Here is an 18,427-nt window from a genome sequence, read left to right on the forward strand (position 1 = left end):
ACATTTACAGAATATGTGACTATTTCCACTAAATTGAGCTATGCTGAAAAAGAGGTTGTATTAGCTTGCTAAGGCTACCAAAAGAAAATTCCACCGACTGGATAGTTTAAAAAACAGAAATTTATTTCCTCACATTTCCAGGGGCTAGGAGTCTAAGGTGAAGGTGTCAGCAGGTTGGATTCCTTGTAGTGCCTCTCCTTGATTTGCAAATAGCCACCTTCTTGCTATGTACTTTCCTCTGTGTGTGCTCATCCCTGGTGTATCTGCGTGTGTCCAAATTTCCTCTTCTTATAATGGCACAAATTAGAATGTATGAGGGTGCAAACTAACAGCTTCAATTTACTTCATCGCCTCTTTAAAGATCATATCACCAAATATAGACACATTCTGACCCAATACGTCTAGCGACACAATTCAGCCCAAAACAAAGGTTAATCATAAACTAGCTAAAATTCTACTAGAGTTCTTACATTTCTGTAGTGCATGGATACAATTTTAAACACTTAAAAATACACTAACCTAATGTTGAACATTATATTGACACTCTATAGCTGAATATTAAAATTTTCATGATGAGACCTTTTTGCATAAGGATTCAGATATGCTTGTGTAAGACATATCTATATTACCTTGGAGTTTCAGTGGTCAGTCAAGGAAGAGACTTAGGATCACACATCTCATGTAAAATTAGTGTCTTCCCCCATTATCCCAATGTTCTGGTGTATAATCAGCACTAAACATCCCTTAGGTAAATATTTGTTGATGTTATTTACTACTAGGGATTAAGAGAGCACAATGAGCATTCCTAATCAGCTACTTTTTCACAGCCACTTTCACTTCTTTGTTGAATAGACTATAAATGATAGCATTCAACATGGGGGTTAATGCACTGTACACCAAAGCCATAAATTTATCAATTTCCTGTGAATCTACAGCCAAGGGCTTCAGGTACATGGAGAGAGCTGTCCCACAGAACAAAATCGCCACAGTCAGTGGGCTTCACAAGTTAAAAAGGCTTTGCTTCAACCATCCACTGAGCTGATTCTTAGGTTGTTGGAGAGCATAAATGCATAAGAGATACAAATGAGGAATATTGGCATGGGAAAAAGAAGTACACTGATCACCAGTGTATTTAACTGCACCTTGGATGTGTCTACACAAACCAATTTCAAGACAGCCAGAATTTCACAAGTGAATTGATTGATGATGCTGTTTTCACAGAGACTGAAGGTGGCAGCATAGACGTAGTTTCCACCAGGGCAATGAGGCAGCCTGTCACCCAGGAGACAGCTGCAATCTGCACACAAAACCTCTTGTTGATGATGATGGGGTATCTCAGGGGGATGCAGATGGCCACATATCTGTCATATGCCATCATGGACAGGAGCACATGACATATTGTATACTCATTTTTAATTTTTTCATTATTTTACTCTTGTGTCTAGCACACATATAAGCTCTCTGAGAGTAGGAACTTTACGTTTCTTACACTACAACTTCCCAAAGACCTGGAATAGAATGTGACATACAGTAGATGCTCAATAAATATTCTTTGAATAAATAAGTGAACTACAGCATGTATAAAATGAGAAATGTAATTTATCATATCTTAAGTAAAAAAGATTGTTCAAAAAGAAATTTGATTCAAAGTAATATTTTCTAAGTAAACTATATTGGCATTTTGTAACAAGAACTCCCCTAATAAACTAATCTTTTCTTTTTTATGTGATGTGTATTATAATGTAGAGGAATCGGTTTTATTACCAGCTGTCATAACTTTTCTGGATTTGGTACATAATGAAACAAAGGTAACTGAAAACATCCCCTAGTAATGCCCCCTAAGTTTTAACCTAATAAAATAGAGGTGACACGTGACATGTTTGTGACATGATAGAGAGTTCCTCTGGGACTTCAAGACCAGGTTTTAAAGAAGACTTCTTTTCTTCTCTTCATTGGACCATACTGCTTGTGGTAGAAGAGCTAGACAGAACCAGTAAGTGAGAAAAATTGCAATAAGAAGATAAGAAGTGGCAAAAGAGAAGGAGTCAAGTTGTTGAATGAACTGAGGAGCTACAGGGTTTGGGCACTGGAGGCTAAGACAAAGATGGCACCAAATTGAGATAATCTTTGTTGTCTGAAGAGTGCAGCCATGTGGAGCTGTGTCAACGTGAGGAATAGAAGCCCCATTTCCATTGAAGAAATTGACTTGGATATGTCAATAGAGGAAAGCATTCCTTTTGTCCAGCCCTTTGAGGAGTCTATGAGTGTTGAAATATTGAACACACATCTAAAGAAGACTATAGCTTCTTTCCAATTGTAAAGTAATCCTGTAATATCTTCCTTTCTTGTTAACAGGTGATTATAGTTTCTTCTTAAGATTAAATAAGTTAATTCATGCATAGCGCTAAATAGTGCCTAGGACATCCTAAATGTCCAATAAACATTGGCTGATTTTTTTTTATTTTATCTTTTTCCTTTTTCTCCCCAAAGCCCCCAGGTACATAGTTGTATATTCTTCGTTGTGGGTCCTTCTAGTTGTGGCATGTGGGACGCCGCCTCAGCGTGGTTTGATGAGCAGTGTCATGTCTGCGCCCAGGATTCGAACCAACGAAACACTGGGCCGCCTGCAGCGGAGCTGCGAACTTAACCACTCGGCCACGGGGCCAGCCCCTGGCTGATGTTTTATAAGTAGTGTTGGGTGCATTTTAGTAGATCACAATGTTTTGAGAAGGCACAAGATTTTCATCCATATTTTTATGGAGTAATTTTGATGCTATGAAAATACTGTCTCTCAGCTGCAAATCCACTTTTCTATGCTCTGCTTTGTGTGTCAGTTGTGGGACATTGAAAATCGCATTTCTCCTCTGCTAGCAGGCCTCTGTTAAATTCTCCAAAAGAGTTGCTAGAGGGAGAAAGGAAGATTGGAGGAAGAGAGGGACCTTGAGCCTCCCTATTTGCTTCTTGTTCCTGTCAGCAGCACTCCACCTATGATTCTTCCCCATGACAAGGGCAGCTCCTTAGCTGCTTCCAGTATTGGTGTCAGTTTTTATGTCTTCCTTTCTGTAACCCAGAACCATTAGCCTATCAGTGCCACCTCCTCAGAGGTTTGAATCTGTCACTCACCTTTTACTTTTGGTAAATGAATAGACCTGTGAAATTTTTATTCAGTCTTGAGGTATCTTAAAACTCAATGAAATATGTAATTTTATGCTTGAGAACTGTAGTGAATCAGATAGAGTGTAGCAATGCTTTTGGTCAGATTATCATTTCCATGCATAACTAAATAACAGAAGGTCCTGGGAAAGACCTTTTTGTTTCTTCTGCAGTTGCTTTCTTCTGCCTAAAATATAGATCATGAAAATCTCTTTAGTGTACTCTAAAATTACATAATAATCATCATATGATCCTATGAAAGGAAAACATTCAGTAGTTTATCAAATTCTGAAATACATGTGATAAGGGATAAACTTAGGGCCCTGAGAAAAAGACACACATGTATAACTCTTTTCTTTCACCAATGTATACCTAGCACTCACCTAAGATCCCTGCTTGGCACACAGTATGCTATTTCCATGAATTTGTTGAATTAATGCATAAGTAAGCAAATAAATGAATGAAAAAATATATTGAAGAGGGTAAATATAGTTTCCAAAATAATTTATCAAGATCATATTATTGGGTCCTCATGATAACTCTTCAAGGAGCTAATACTTTCCCCAACTTTACAAGTGGAAAAGCTGTGGCAGAAACGTAGAAATATCTGAAGTCACAACCAGGATGTGAGAAGACTTTGATTTGAATAAAACAACTAGCAAATTTAACAACCCAACTCTTATGGAACACACATTCTTCTAAAGCACATATGGAACATGTGTAAAAATTGACATTTTGTTAGTCTGAAAGCAAGAGTTAGCAAGTTGCAAGGAAATTACATTAAACAGTTTGTATCATCTCAATTAAATTAACAGCAATTAATTAATTAAAAAGCTCTATAACCTGACATAATTAAAGCACAATTCTAAATGAGTGATAACTAGCCATGATACTCAAAACATTTAGCAACTTCTATGGCAAGTGCTCCAATAAATCAGAATGAAAGCCTGCCATAAACAATCAATGCAGCCATACTAATGCATGCCAGTTAGATTTCAGCCTCGCATATAGGTCAGAGAAAAAATTACAACTGAAAATTAAAACGAGTTCTGAGCATGTAGTCATTGGTATAGCTGTACTGATTGTTTGTAGTTAGCATCTACTCTGATTGGGTGATAGCGGTACCATAGCCGTTGTAAAATATTTCACTAGGAACACTGCTGAGAAATGAAGTCTAATAAAATACTGCAAATTAAAATGTACTGGATACAGGGGAAAAAAAAACAGTTTTTTAGGGAAATGTTCATACTTCAATTCTATGGGGAACTTGGCTTCATAAGGAAGATGGAAGGAAGGAAGCAAAAAGCAAAGGAAGATGAGGATAAGGAATTATTTAGAAAATTTGAATGCAGAGGCATTCTGTAAGGCAGTGTACTGTACACCTAATTATTTCTTACTAAATCTTCACAATAATCTTAAAAGCTCCATCACCTTGCTCTTAATTTATAGATGAAGAGCCTAAGACTCATAGAAGTGAAGATCATACAGGTTCTAAGTGGGAAAGCTAGTTTTCAAACCATAGTCTTTTCTATAAAGACATTATTTCCTTTACTGCCAACTAGTCAGGAGGGAAATATCCTGAAGTCCATTTGCATCTAAAACAGGAAAATTAATCCAAAAATATTAGAGGGTAATAAGCTCCAGATATCCTAACTGGATTTAACTTCAGAATTTCTCCAGAGCTGTTAACTGGTTATATAGGTGAATATATGGGACTATGATGATCAAGTCCTCACTGATTGTGGAAAAGACCATGAATAAGAGTGGATAACACATTGATCTGGTCTTGAGCCCAGGATTGCATCGCCCTCCTGAAAAAATCATAGATATCTAGATACTTACAAGTAACAGACAGTAATCACCAGGAACCAAGTGTTTTAACCAACCAGAAAATTGCTGAATAAACCTAGGGTCATGGATTTTCAATGTGATGCACTTTAGGGAAGATGAATTTTTAGGGTGCAGGAATTTTTAGCTTACCAAGGGAAGCAGAAAACATTACTGGTTAGGAAACTGGATGTAAAGTCAAACTATTTAGATTGGAATCACACCTCCACACCTACTCTACTAATCTAAAGACTATGCAAGTAATATAACTTCCATGAACCTCAGGGTCCCATCTGTTGTGAGGATTAAGTGTAAAAGTTCATTCATCCACACTTTACAGTGCTTCTCTTACTCTAGAGAAAGAGTCCTAGTTGGAAAAAATGAAGGAGGAGGAGGAATACAGAGAATTCAAATATAAGCAGGTTTGCTTGTGGTGATGGTGGACAGCCAAGCTGATGGCATCTAGCCAGTATGTGAAGATGGAAATTTAAACACTAATGATGGCCATTCACTTTGATGCCATAGATGGTGTGATTTTTGAAATAAATACTAAAGGTAATGTCTGCAGTATATGAGAAAAGCAGACCCACTGTTACTAATTGCGCCCCACTTGTTAGGGGAGAAAGAAATGGAACCACTAAAAGCAGAGGCAAATTTAGGCATCCAAGAGTTAGAAAGATAGGCATGGGTATGTAAAGTCACCAAGATGACAAAAGAGAGAGCTTCAAGAATCCTAAAAGGGAAAATCCTAACTCCATGAAAGGAAATTGGAGATATGGACATTGGCGAAATCAGAGATATTAATATGGAGAAGAGAGAAGATGACCCAGTTGGTTCAGGAATGGCTCCTGTAGGGCGGGCTGGAGAAGCACCAGTGGTAAATCCAAAGTTGTCATACGATCAGTAGGATCATAAATAAACATAAAAGAGCAAAAATTTACTGAGCCCAGATAGGAAATTCCTATGACTATCTCTGAACAAGACCCATATGGTTTCCAGAGAAAAGGGAAAAAAAAGGAAGAGCCCTCTTCCCTGTTGTACATTAATTAAAAATGATGTGACCACTTTAGTAACTAATATCTTCTGTAGCTCGGGGAAGGAAACACAATAAACATAATTTATGTTGCGAATAAATTTAATCCTCATAAAAACCTGAAGATACACATAATTTTGTACAATAATGAATGTGGGATCCAAGAAAGTTCTACAAATGGAGCTAGGTCACCTAGCTAGGATGTGACCCAGTGGGGATTGGAGCACAACTAAACAGACTCGAAAAATGATACAATTTCCATCACCTCATCATATATCATAATTTTTTTTGACTTCTAAAAGGCTTTCCTGTCCACCTCTTAGCTAATAGACAAAGGACAATTTTGAATTCTATATGACCTCTAGTCATGTGAAACGCAGTGATTCCAAAGAGGTCAGTTGACCTAGGAAGACACGATTTCTTTCTACTAGCTATCTCATAGCCTGGTAATCTCCCCTCACACAGAATATAAAACACAGTCTGATATTTAGACCTGAGCAGGGAACTGCATCTCAGAGGACATCATTAAAAGTTGACTGACCTACTTCTCTCTGATACTCAGGCATGAATAGGTTACATAGGGATGGGATCTCATGTGCTTGCTACAGGCTAAAGTCAAGCTTGTTAAAGTAAACTTGTAACTTTTTACCAACAACATTCTTCCCTCCGCAAGTTTTCTGGAGGGAAAATGGAGCTGTTCCTAGGTGGTTCATTTCTCTTCCTTGATTCAAACTAAAAAGAAAGAAAATAGCATATGAGATCATCATGTGCCAAATTCTAAAAGTGGAAAGATTTTATTCTGTGGAAGGAAAGCACTCCTTTATTCACTGCCCTCACCCATCATTCATAAAATGCAATCAGACAGGCTGAAGAAGACATTTGCTAATGACAACACCGAGTAGAGAGTCAAGGCGATAACCAGATGTGAAAGGCAGTATGACAGTACAGCCATTTTGTTTAGTCACAAGAATTGAAGAGATTTACAACAGTCCTCACCCTTCTATATTGCTTTAGACCCAGCTTGTTTTACTCAAGTACATTCACTGCATAGACCTGAAGATATTTAAGTCTGTGACCTCCAGAACACATGAAATCATGGAGATAGTCCATTTTCATCCTGGGACATTAATTGAGGGCCTGTAGAATTAATGCTGTGATTTTAAAAAATCATTACACTTGTTTAGAAATGCAATGATCTAACTTTTGTAGGGGAGCCGTCTTTTTTCTCCATATAAATGCAGGACAACCACGGTTCAGGACACTGTAAAGAACCCAGAGTAGGCTCCTCCTGCCTAGAGTAGGAATCAGCAAGTATTAAGATTTTTTTCTAAACTCTGAATTTACATAATCTACAATGATATTGAAATATAACATCAGTGCACAATTCAGGGCCAATAAGATGATAAATGGCAAGTAAACAAAGAATGGTAAAAAATAAACATACTAATCAGCACACTTTTGTCACAGGACTGTTCATCACATCAATTCAGAATCGCTGTGGAATAGTCATGACCACACCCAAAGAGCAACCTGTTCTATTAGGCTTCTTTTGGATGAACTATTTGTTCATCCGCATGTAAATATGAGAGCATCTATTACAGAAAATGTAATATGTGGATCCCCAATATTTCTAACAGTGGCTATATGATCAGATATTCATAAGATGATCCATGGAGAGTATATTTGTACTGACTATAACAAAAACGTGAGTAAGGACACCAGGGTTGATCAAACACCTTTATCTTTGTTGGAGATTTTCATGATTGTTCAAATTTGCCATGTAATTTTAGAGAACTCACATTTGAAACTCTCAAATAAATATGTCATTTTTCACATTATCTGGTACTCATCACAAGTAAAAACTTATCAGCTTCTGTCCCTTTGGTATGTGATTGGACACTGGCATCTTCAGTGAGAAGGGAATTGGGCCACGCTGACCTCCCAACTCCTCTGTTCCCATCATGCCCTGCTCTTCACCCATCCCTACTCTACACAAACCACCAGAAAAAGTAAAATGCACTTCCTTGGTCCTGGCTGCAAATGAAACACACAAAGATAAGCATGGGAATGACAGCTCTGATCCTTGAATGCATGAGCTCTGCTTCTTGCTAATGTTTTCCACTTTTTTTTTTTTGAGGAACCTGTGCTGCAGGTGAAAGTAGAGAACATGTAGTCAGACTGCAGCATCTTCTCTCCTCTTAGACAAAGTTTACTATCCAGAAGATAGTCCTCACAAGATATCAAGTTGTGGTCATTTTATTGTTAGTATGAATGTGAAACTGGGCCCTGACAAGGGATGATATTCAAAAACATCTTTAACAAGTAAGACACAGGCAAGAGCAAATATGAAGAGAAAGTCAGCTGGAATGATAGATTAGGTTTTAAGCAGAGCAGTGGTTTGAGCTGTATCACATTTTAAGAAGATCCCCCACGCTACTGAATGGAGAATATATTGAAGGAGGCAAGAGAGACCAGTTAGGAAGCTAGTGCAGGAATGTGATTTCTCATGAGTTGTCAGGGCTGAGCATTTCTCATCTCTGTGTCTCCCACAGCTTTTTGGTCTGCCAAAATGCAGTTGAGTTAAATTGACTTGAATACAGTTATCAAGAAAAAGGAGTCTTCTCTAACTTAGGTGGAATGAGTTGTCAAGACTTTGTGTAGTCAAATTCAATAAGTTATATAATTTTGTCTCTTACAAACAGTTCATATTTCCCCCAACTCATCAAGACATACATTCCATTCTTTGGTGGCAGTGATTCATTTTGACCCTTTCTATTGATTTTTATAGCTTCGTATTGAAGCAGAATGATTACATGTCTGTTTTATTTACCAAAACCACTGGAAGTGATTATTTGTAGCATCAGAAGTAGGCAAACTGACTCAGATTCACTGATTTGTAATCAAATATAATAATGATGTCTTTTATAGACTGTCTTTTAAATACCAAGAACCATGATAAGTACTCTTTATCACATAACAGCCCTCCCTACAAGGTACTGACAATACCCATTTTATAGCCTCAAATAGCTTAGTCGAGGTCAGCAAGCTGAAAGTCGGGAAACTGGGGTCCTAATACAGGTGTATCCAATTCCAAAGCACTTCTCTTTTCATAATAACAGATGTATATTTGAAATCATCAATATAATTAGAGTAGAAAGCACTTTTATTGAGTACCTACTATGCACCCATAACTATATTAGATTCTTCATATGCATTGCCTCATTATTTCTCAGACTAACAATTTCAGGTTTAAACTTCTAAATTCTTCATTATACCGGCAGGGAATCAGATTTAGAGAGATGTGGTGACTTTGCCAGGGTCATAGGGATAATGTTTGACAAAGCTGGGCTGTCTAATTCCAGAATCCAATGTTCTCAACCATCTCACTCTTCTGCCTTCTAAATGAGAGAGAATGCTTTGCTCCTGTAGACTCAGGCAAAATCAGTAACCAGAAACATAATGCAAAAGAACGATCTTTATTTACAGCAGAGAACCTCACAGTCCTAAAGTATTCTCTTCAGCAATACGGGTGCTTAATTATTTTTGCAAAACACACGGGGAATGGCTGAAAGAGCAAAGAATTGTAGCCTGGCACAAGAAAGACTCAGACAGCAATCTGTAAATGAAACTTGAAATGTTATCACAATAAAAGGAGTACATACTTATTTTTTGTTGTTCCACAGGGAAAGATGAGAGTTGTATTCGAAGACAGATATATATACAGTTAAATGTTAAGAACTTTCTAATAATGAGAATTGTCCAAAAATAACCTATGTGGCTACATGAAGTGCTCTGTCCCTGGGTTTTGGGGCAGAAGCAAGATAAACATCAACCATAATGTAGATGTGTTTCTGTTATCTCATAAAGGTTAGAACTAGTTTAATTTTAAGATAATTTCCAGCTTGTAGATTCATTCATTTAGAACTTTACTATTTCACTGGTATGATTATGTAAGAGTATGCATTTAATTATCTTTACCTCCACTTTCATAATTCATTACGAAAATTTCATAATTCATTAAGAAAGTGATTGAGATTATTCCAAGAATAAATAAAACATACACATTCCCCTTAAAGAAAACATTATAAATATTATTGTAGCATTGTTTATAATAAGAAGAAAAAATGAAAGCAAGGTAAATGCCCATTATTTGAGAATAGATTGAAGAAATATTGAAATACTCATATAATAGACTACTATACAGCCATGAAAACCACATGTTCCCAGACTACTGATGATATGTGAAAAACTGCTTATGATGTAGTGTTAAGTGTAAGACGATACAAATGACAGGTAAAGGTAGAAATTTTATGACCTATAATATAATTCTTCTTACATTTATTTTTAAAATTTTTGAACCTATGTCCAAGTTCATCTCAATGTTGAACATAAAGCCTGGCCCATAACAAGTGCTCAATAAATACTTGGTGAATGAATAAGAGGGGGAAGAGTGTGACATATTTTTAATAAAATATTTTGGGAAAATTAGTTAATATTTAAAAAATATCAGTATGTTCCATGTCTTAGACCTATAACTGCATATTTATCATATGGAATAAAAAAACCAAATCAAGTCAGAAAAGAATTTCATTCATATTTTTTCAGGAATCATATGAAAATCTTCAATGAAAATCTTAAAAGCATGTCAGAAATGAGAATGCAAATCACAAGTTGGAAAAGTATTTGCAGACAATTTGAAGAACAAAGTGTTCATCTATTAAGAGCTCATACAGATTAAAACTATAAAAATACCAAGAGATAGGTAAGCAAGCGTGTGGATGGACAACAAAAGAGAAAAGAAAAGGACTAAACAAACATAGAGGGACTGTTCAATCTACCTAGCAATCATAGAAATGAAAACTAAAAGAAAGACATGTTTTATGCCAATATGAAAGAATAAACACCTTCTCACGTTTTAGAAAATATACAAACAATGGTCTGTGCAAATACTTCAGTAGTAATGTAAAGTATTATGTTTGGGAAAAATAATTTTTCATGTGTACAAGAATTCTCCATTCACATCCTTTCTTTCTGTGGTCCTATTTCTAGTAATTTGCCTTAAGTTATTTCCAGTAGAAGGAAAAGCAGATTAGATAACCTGATGCATAGATATCAATGGTCTTTATAGCAAAATCTCAAAAACTCAGAAACAAATTAAAATATCCAGTAAGATTCAAATTGTAGACTACAGTATAGTAATTCCACTTAATAACACAGTCTTCAAATATTAAAAGAGAATATTAAAGAGCTATGAAAAATCATAGAAAATTATTGATATAAAGTGGCAAATACTAATAAAAATTTATCTAGAATACAATTATACTGGTACAAAGAAAAATTGTTTATGTATGGTGTAGAATTAGCAAATATATGAAACATTAAAAAAGTTTAAAAAGGTGCAATGACTTATTTAGGATTCTATTAGGATCAGTCTAGTAATTTTTGTGGAATAAAAAGAAAAGCAAATTCTTGGGGAAAATTGTACATTTCTGAGAACTTTTGGACATTCTCTGATTCCAGCTGCAACTTAGGTTGAGGCCATGAAAAAAAGATATATTCAATGAGTACTCAGAGACATGTATGGCTGGGGAAGGTTTTCCTTAAATCATGGTAATTGGGTCTTTGGAAGGTGCAGAAGTCAGGGACTTGGTCTCTAGAGAATCCTACGTCTCTGGTCTCTGACTCACAACCTTAGGGACTGAAGAAGTTTGTAAAAATGTGTGCGAACTTGACTTCCCTAAAACACTGAGTCTCTCTGGAGTAACTGTCAACTTTAGGATAAATCATGGGAAACTACAGTTGCATCATTGATCATTATTTTTAATAAATTTTATTTCCTTGACACCCACTTAAGAAGATTCAGATACAGACAAATTCTCTGTGCCTGTTCTTTCTCATGTTTCTTTTTAAGAAGGAGGAGCAACCATCTTTTAAATTAAGAATTTTCTGGTCTTATCTGAAAAATGCAAATGAAATTCAAATTCCTAGGAATTTTTCTCTTACTTAATAGAATGGAATGGTGTGGATGATTTTAAAACCCAGTCAGGAGGTAAGAGAAAGAGAGTTGTTTTTATGAAAATTATTTCAAAAGGAAAACATCCTGTCGACAAATATATTTTTGAGTTGAAGTCATTATTGCTGGTGGGATTTTGAAAATGTATATATATATATATATATATATATATATATAAAGAAAAAAATACAAAAACCCAGGCATCATCTTCAAGACAAGGATATTCTTTAATTTATTTTTCAATTCTAAAAGAGTCCATGAAAAAGACCAACAAGGAAGGCAAAGTTGTTTGCAATACAGCAGACCAGATAAATAATAGGCTGATGGCTACTGTATTTAAGAAATTGGTTCAATAAACTGTTAAGTAAAAATTATCTGGAGAAAGAGCTCATGGTGATTTATATATAATTGACACACAAACTGTTTCCAGTAAGTGTTTGAGGAAACGTGTAATTAAAGATATTTGTGGTAAAAATAGGAATAGACAAAAAATATGTAACATCAGGCAGAAGTAATTATAACTGAGTGTTAGTCTGAGCCCCAGGAGGCCAGGCCAAAGTGAAAAAATATTCTCATTTATATTATAAATCAAATAACGCTATGCTAGACCTTAATTCCCCACACTACACCCAAAAGGAATTTGTGGCATATTTTCCATTTGAATTCATTATCATGGATAATGTCTTCATAAGCGGAAGGCAATATCTTCCATTTCCTCAAAAGAGGTAAATATATTTTTATGTGTATATTTATCATATGGATCCTTGATGAAGTGCATCTTGTTAAAAATATTTTATAAGTAAGGAAACATTGTATTATAGTGGTAAAAATGGGGGCTTAGCAATCATAAAAATAAGGTTTTAAATCATAGTTAGGATATTTGCAAAATATAAGATATTGAAAATTGCGCTTAACATTTGAAATCTCAAATTAATTTACCTCTAGGTAAAAATTTCTTAATAATATTTGTGTTATTTTGAAGATTAAATGATAAAAATTATATGAAGTGCCTAATACATACTAGGATACTAGGATGATACATGTTGTCGATTACTCTTCTCATAGCTAAAATAATGCATCTTTCCTTGTTGTATATTGACTGAAGATTAGAGTTCATAAAAATCTATCAGTTGAGAGTCAGCAAGTTCATTAATCTTTGCATAATATCAGTTCTCTTAATTGATCTTTTAGAATAGTTGGAGAGGATAACAGGATTATTTTCTCTAGTGAGAATTTAGAGTATGATGCTTTGTAGTTTTCACTGAAAAATCTTAGTAGTTTAAATATTAGATCTTCAAGTAGCCAAGTTAATAAAACAAAACAAACCAAAAACTTATAGGAAGTTAAACTTCCTATAAGTTCACTTCTGGCTGGGATAAGAAAGTCATAAACTTTCCTTAGGTCTCTTACAGCATGACAACAGTGCCCAGTTGGAGTCCCAGAGCATTGAACCACAGAGTGGTTATTTCTTACAAAAGATCAGGGCATTGAAAACACGAATAAGAGGACAGCCAGGATCCAGGCCAGTCAAGAGCCTTTACAAATTGGAATTTTGTCTTCTAGTGACAATTCCGTTCTAGGCATCAATGGTCTGCAATCGCTTTTGGGATCATATGATGAAGTCAAGAACTCAAGTTCTTTACCTTAGTATACCTTCTAAAAACAAAGAAAGTTATGACCTGGAAGATTTTGAGAAGAGGGATTATGAGTGTTCTAGTTCCACCAGAAAAAGTGGGTTCCTATGGATAACTGGACAGGCACACCAGTATACCTCAGTCCCAGTGTGTGGTCTCTAGACACCTAAGACAATCGCTTTACTATTTAAATTGTTTTAACATTTTTTACTCTGAGTTTATCTTCCTAACGTAATTGGACACATGCTTCAGGGGTTTTCTCTTTTTTTATTATATTTTTTCCTTTATGCATATTTATTTTAGAATTTGGGTAATTCGAAAAAGTAAAAGAAAGGTCTCTAACATAATTATTAATGCTCTGGATACTTCTTTCCATTCTTTCTATTCTGTCTAGGTTTTCCAGTTTTGATTTTGGTTTTCCAAAAACTGCTGTAACTGTTGTTTTGTTTCTGTTTTACTTAAACTTTTTCAAATAATTCACACATCATTTTTTGTGTTAATACAAATTACTCACAAATGCCATATTAACAGGTGCATAAGGGCCCATCAAATGAGTGTACTGTGATTGTTTAACAATTTCCCTAGCATTAGCCAAAAGCGAAAAGCTTTTTTAAAAGATAATGTCTAATAATGGCAAAAGATCTAGTAAAAATGGAATTATCCAATATCAGATCCCATGGAAAATGATTTATTAGAAACTGTCAAGAATCTGAAAAATCTTCATCCTTTGTTCCCAGATTCTTGGAATCCAATTTAGGGAAGTAAAATTAAATGGAGAAAAAATTCCAGGCACAACACTATTTAACAGTGCTTGTTGATTGCTTCTTAAAAGTTATAGCATTGCAAGAGTAATGAAAATAATTTCCTCTATACTGTCCAGTTTCCCTTTTTTCCTGCCACTTGAAAGCATTACAGTGGATTGGTGGATTCTCTTACAAATGTTTACAAGTGGCATTTTCTTTGTAGCAACTATCTTGGGACTGTTAGTGTACCAAATGCACAGCACAATTATTTTCTGCAAATAATTTCCAAATAGAAATCCAGTTTTAGGTTATTCCTTGAAAAGAAAAGACAGAGAATTTGACCTGATTCACATCATCCCTGGAAAAACTTCAGTACAGACCCAAGACAACTGATGCTCCTCCAAAGCCTCTATCAGAATTTTATTCCCTGGTTGAGTAGGGTGATATGTGGCCCTGCAGTCATTCAAATTCAAATCTTAATACCAAGTAGAAGTATATCCTGGTATATAAGTATAACCAACCCTTCCTACCCTCTTTGGAATGTATGCCTACTAAGTAGGGTGCAGCTTAAATGGATGAGACTCTTCATTTCCACAACTAATAGATCTATAAACATTGTATTATGCTGGTTAATTGTCTCACCATTGTAAAGTGGAGCTTTCATAGAAAGCAGCACAACCTGTTGGCAAATGAATATCACAAAGAGAAATGATAAATCCTATACCAGAAACACAGCCGTTTGAAAACACTAAGTAGAATCTCCTCCATTGGATCAATTCATTTTTCCTCTAGGAATATTCTTAAAGCTAGGAAGAATATCTTGAGGATGAGGAGGTGTTTTCAAAATTATATTCTTTGCTTTATTTACTAGAAAGACGAAGATCATCTACTAATATTTACCTTTTAACTTTTTTCAAAATAAAGTCATTTCCTCCATGCTGTTTGGTATGCAACTCAGGTGGCTGAGTTGGCCTCAAATTTCCTTTTTGGAAAATACTGACCCTAATTGCAAATTCGAAAATTAGAAGAGGAATGACTTTCATATGGACATAAATAAAAGACAAACTCCTCTGTATGCAGTTTGTTTGCTTGTGTATCTAAAATTCTAAAGAACACAAAACTGATTGATTGCAATACATTTAGACAGAAGTCTCATCTCCAAGTCTCACCAGAATGTTCAGTTTTGCATTGTCTACTATTCAATCACAATACTACACACAACTGAAGCACCAGTTTGCTCTCCGTTGGTATTGGAGAGAGTCTAAAAGGCTTTACTACTCAGATGTGTTCTGTAGATAAATTACACCTGGGAACATGGTAATAAATACAGATATTTCAACCCACTTCAGATACACTGATCCAGGATTCCCCATGTGATTCATCTGTATGCTAAAATTTGGAAGCACTCCGTGAGACGAGTGGTTCTCTTCCCTAGTTGCACATTAGAATCATCTGGAGTGTATTATTTAAAAAATAAGCCTGATTACCATTTCTTAGACAAAATGCATAATTTTGGGAGAGCAATAAGAGTTTAGTTTAAAAAGAGGAGTAAGGATTTAAAGTCTGAAAAAACACTTTTGAATAGTAGCTCACTCACCTACCGTGTTTTTACATATATTTTACTTGCATATAATTCAGTTTCCTAAATGAATTATAGAGATTATGAAATGAGTAATATGTGTAAACATATTTTTAAATCATAAAACCCTAAACCAATGATATTTTCAATGATTGGCATGGTATAAAATCGAATAAATTAGATTTTTTTAAACAGATTAAACATTCTTTCTCCATAATAATGAGATTCAAAGTGGGCTCTGTGGGTCAGCTGAAGTGGAAATAACAGATGCTTGTTAAAAATGCAAGTAGTTCTTCCCTGCCTCAGAACTTGAGCATCACAATCTCAGGAAATGGAATACAAATGCCTGTATTTCAATAAGCTACCGATGTAATTATTGCTTGTCTTCAATCCCCCGCCTCATGAGCTAGAAGAGGAATTAAAAAAGCTAAATTCACAGCTGGGACCACCACTCCAGCCAACGCTGACGTACTTGTTTCCCCTCCTATTCCAGCGATCTATTTCTTCATGTGATAATATTGTACAGACTCCTTCAACACACCTGAAGTTTTCTTCTTTGAATTACTCCCGGTATAAAAAAGTAAATGGAAAAGACCAATTGGACGGAGATTGAGTTCATTCTGCAGGGACTTTCTGAGTACCCTAGAGCTGAAAAACTCCTTTTTGTGATGTGTTTGGTGATATACCTCGTTATACTCTTGGGCAACAGCACCTTGATCATCCTAACTCTCTTGGATTCCTGCTTCCACACACCCATGTACTTCTTCCTTAGTAATCTTTCCTTCTTAGACATTTGTTACACTTCTGCCTCTCTCCCCGCAATGCTGATACACTTCCTATCCAAGAAAAAAACCATCTCCTTCACTAGATGTGTTGTTCAGATGTCTGTCTCCTACATGATGGCATCCACAGAGTGTGTGCTCCTAGCAGTGATGGCATATGACCGTTATGGGGCCATCTGCAACCCTCTGAGATACCCCGTCATCATGAGCAAGACCCTTTGCATTCAGATGGCATCTTTCTCCTGGGGATTGGGCTTTCTCAACTCATTGGTACAAACTCTTCTTGCAATACGGTTGCCCTTTTGTGGAAAAAATGTCTTTAATCATTTTGTTTGTGAAATATTGGCCTTTGTCAAGCTGGCTTGTGCAGATATTTCCTTGAATGAGATTACTCTAATGTTGGATAATGTAATATTTTTGCTTTTTCCATTACTGTTGATTTGTATCTCCTATGTTTTCATCCTTTCTATTGTGCTAAGAATCAATTCAGTGGAAGGAAGAAAAAAGGCCTTTTCCACCTGCTCAGCCCATGTGACAGTGGTGATTATGTTTTATGGGACAATCCTCTTCATGTACATGAAGCCAAAGTCCAAAGCCTCTGCTGTTGACAAACTGATTGCCCTGTTCTATGGAGCAGTCATACCCATGCTCAATCCTATCATCTACAGCCTGAGGAATACAGAGGTGCATGGAGCTATGAGAAAATTGGTGAGTAGACACTGGTTCTGGAGGAAAGGCTGAGAAATTTCACCTTCAATTTCATGCACAAACTAAGCTCATATATTGGAGGCGAAGGCTTTTAATATAAAGAGAACAAAACAAATAAAATCTATATGTAAAATCAGAGAATTTAAGGGTTGGAAAGAAATTTCAAGGTGGTAATCTAACTTTATCTATTTATGAAAATGACTGTTATACAAATGTAGGGACAGCTGCCCTAAGAAGTGAAAGTAAACTTTTAGAAACAAGAAAAAAACTGGATTAAGCTTTTCCAAGGAAATGCTGTGCATTTGTCTACTTAACGAGTAAAACATGTATTTTTCAGTCATGCCCCCCCATTTTTTGTTTTTTTTGGTGAGGAAGATTGTCCCTGATCTAACATCCTTTGCCAATCTTCCTCTTTTTTTTTTTTTTGTTGATCTAACATCTCTGACAATCTTCCTCTCTTTTGTATGTGAGATGCTGCCACAGCATGGCTTGATGAGAGGCTCATAGGTCCATGCTGGCGATCAAAAACTGCGAACCCCTGGCTGCTGAAGCGGAGTGCACAAACTTCACCACTAGCCACTGGGCCAGCCCCTTTCAGTTCTCTTTTCAAGGGAACCATTAGGGTTAATTTTTTCTATTTTTTTTCTATTATTGATTTTATTTTATTTTTTACCCAGGAACTCGATCTGGCCCTAATCTTATTTTTGAGGTATATATTCTCCCTTTTTCTTTCCCTCTCCATATTTCCCTCACCCCCTTTGCACATGCTGCGTTCCATTTACTGTGTACCTATTGCACTAAACCATGTTATTTCACACATAAGAATAATAGCATAAGCCACTTCATCCACATCATTACATTTCTCCTATGGTGACATCCTCCTAACCTTATTAAACACAACTCAAGTGTTATAATTTACACAAATCACTGAATTTTCCCAGAGTTAGCTATTCCT

The 18,427-nt window shown here is 35.7% G+C and overlaps 1 protein-coding gene and 1 pseudogene across 1 annotated transcript; one reads left to right on the forward strand and one right to left on the reverse strand.

The window, feature by feature from the left end:
- Positions 1–813: 813 nt before the first annotated feature.
- LOC139079733 (olfactory receptor 13F1-like) lies at positions 814–13,068 on the reverse strand (annotated as a pseudogene).
- A 3,498-nt stretch (positions 13,069–16,566) lies between these two features.
- Positions 16,567–17,505, forward strand: LOC103567885 (olfactory receptor 13D1-like). The gene has a single exon (XM_008544626.2). It carries the CDS (start codon positions 16,567–16,569, stop codon positions 17,503–17,505), a length of 939 nt encoding a protein of 312 aa, XP_008542848.1.
- The last annotated feature ends 922 nt before the right edge of the window (positions 17,506–18,427 follow it).

Source organism: Equus przewalskii, chromosome 26 (genome assembly GCF_037783145.1).
Source record: "Equus przewalskii isolate Varuska chromosome 26, EquPr2, whole genome shotgun sequence".
In the NCBI taxonomy this organism is placed as follows: domain Eukaryota; kingdom Metazoa; phylum Chordata; class Mammalia; order Perissodactyla; family Equidae; genus Equus; species Equus przewalskii.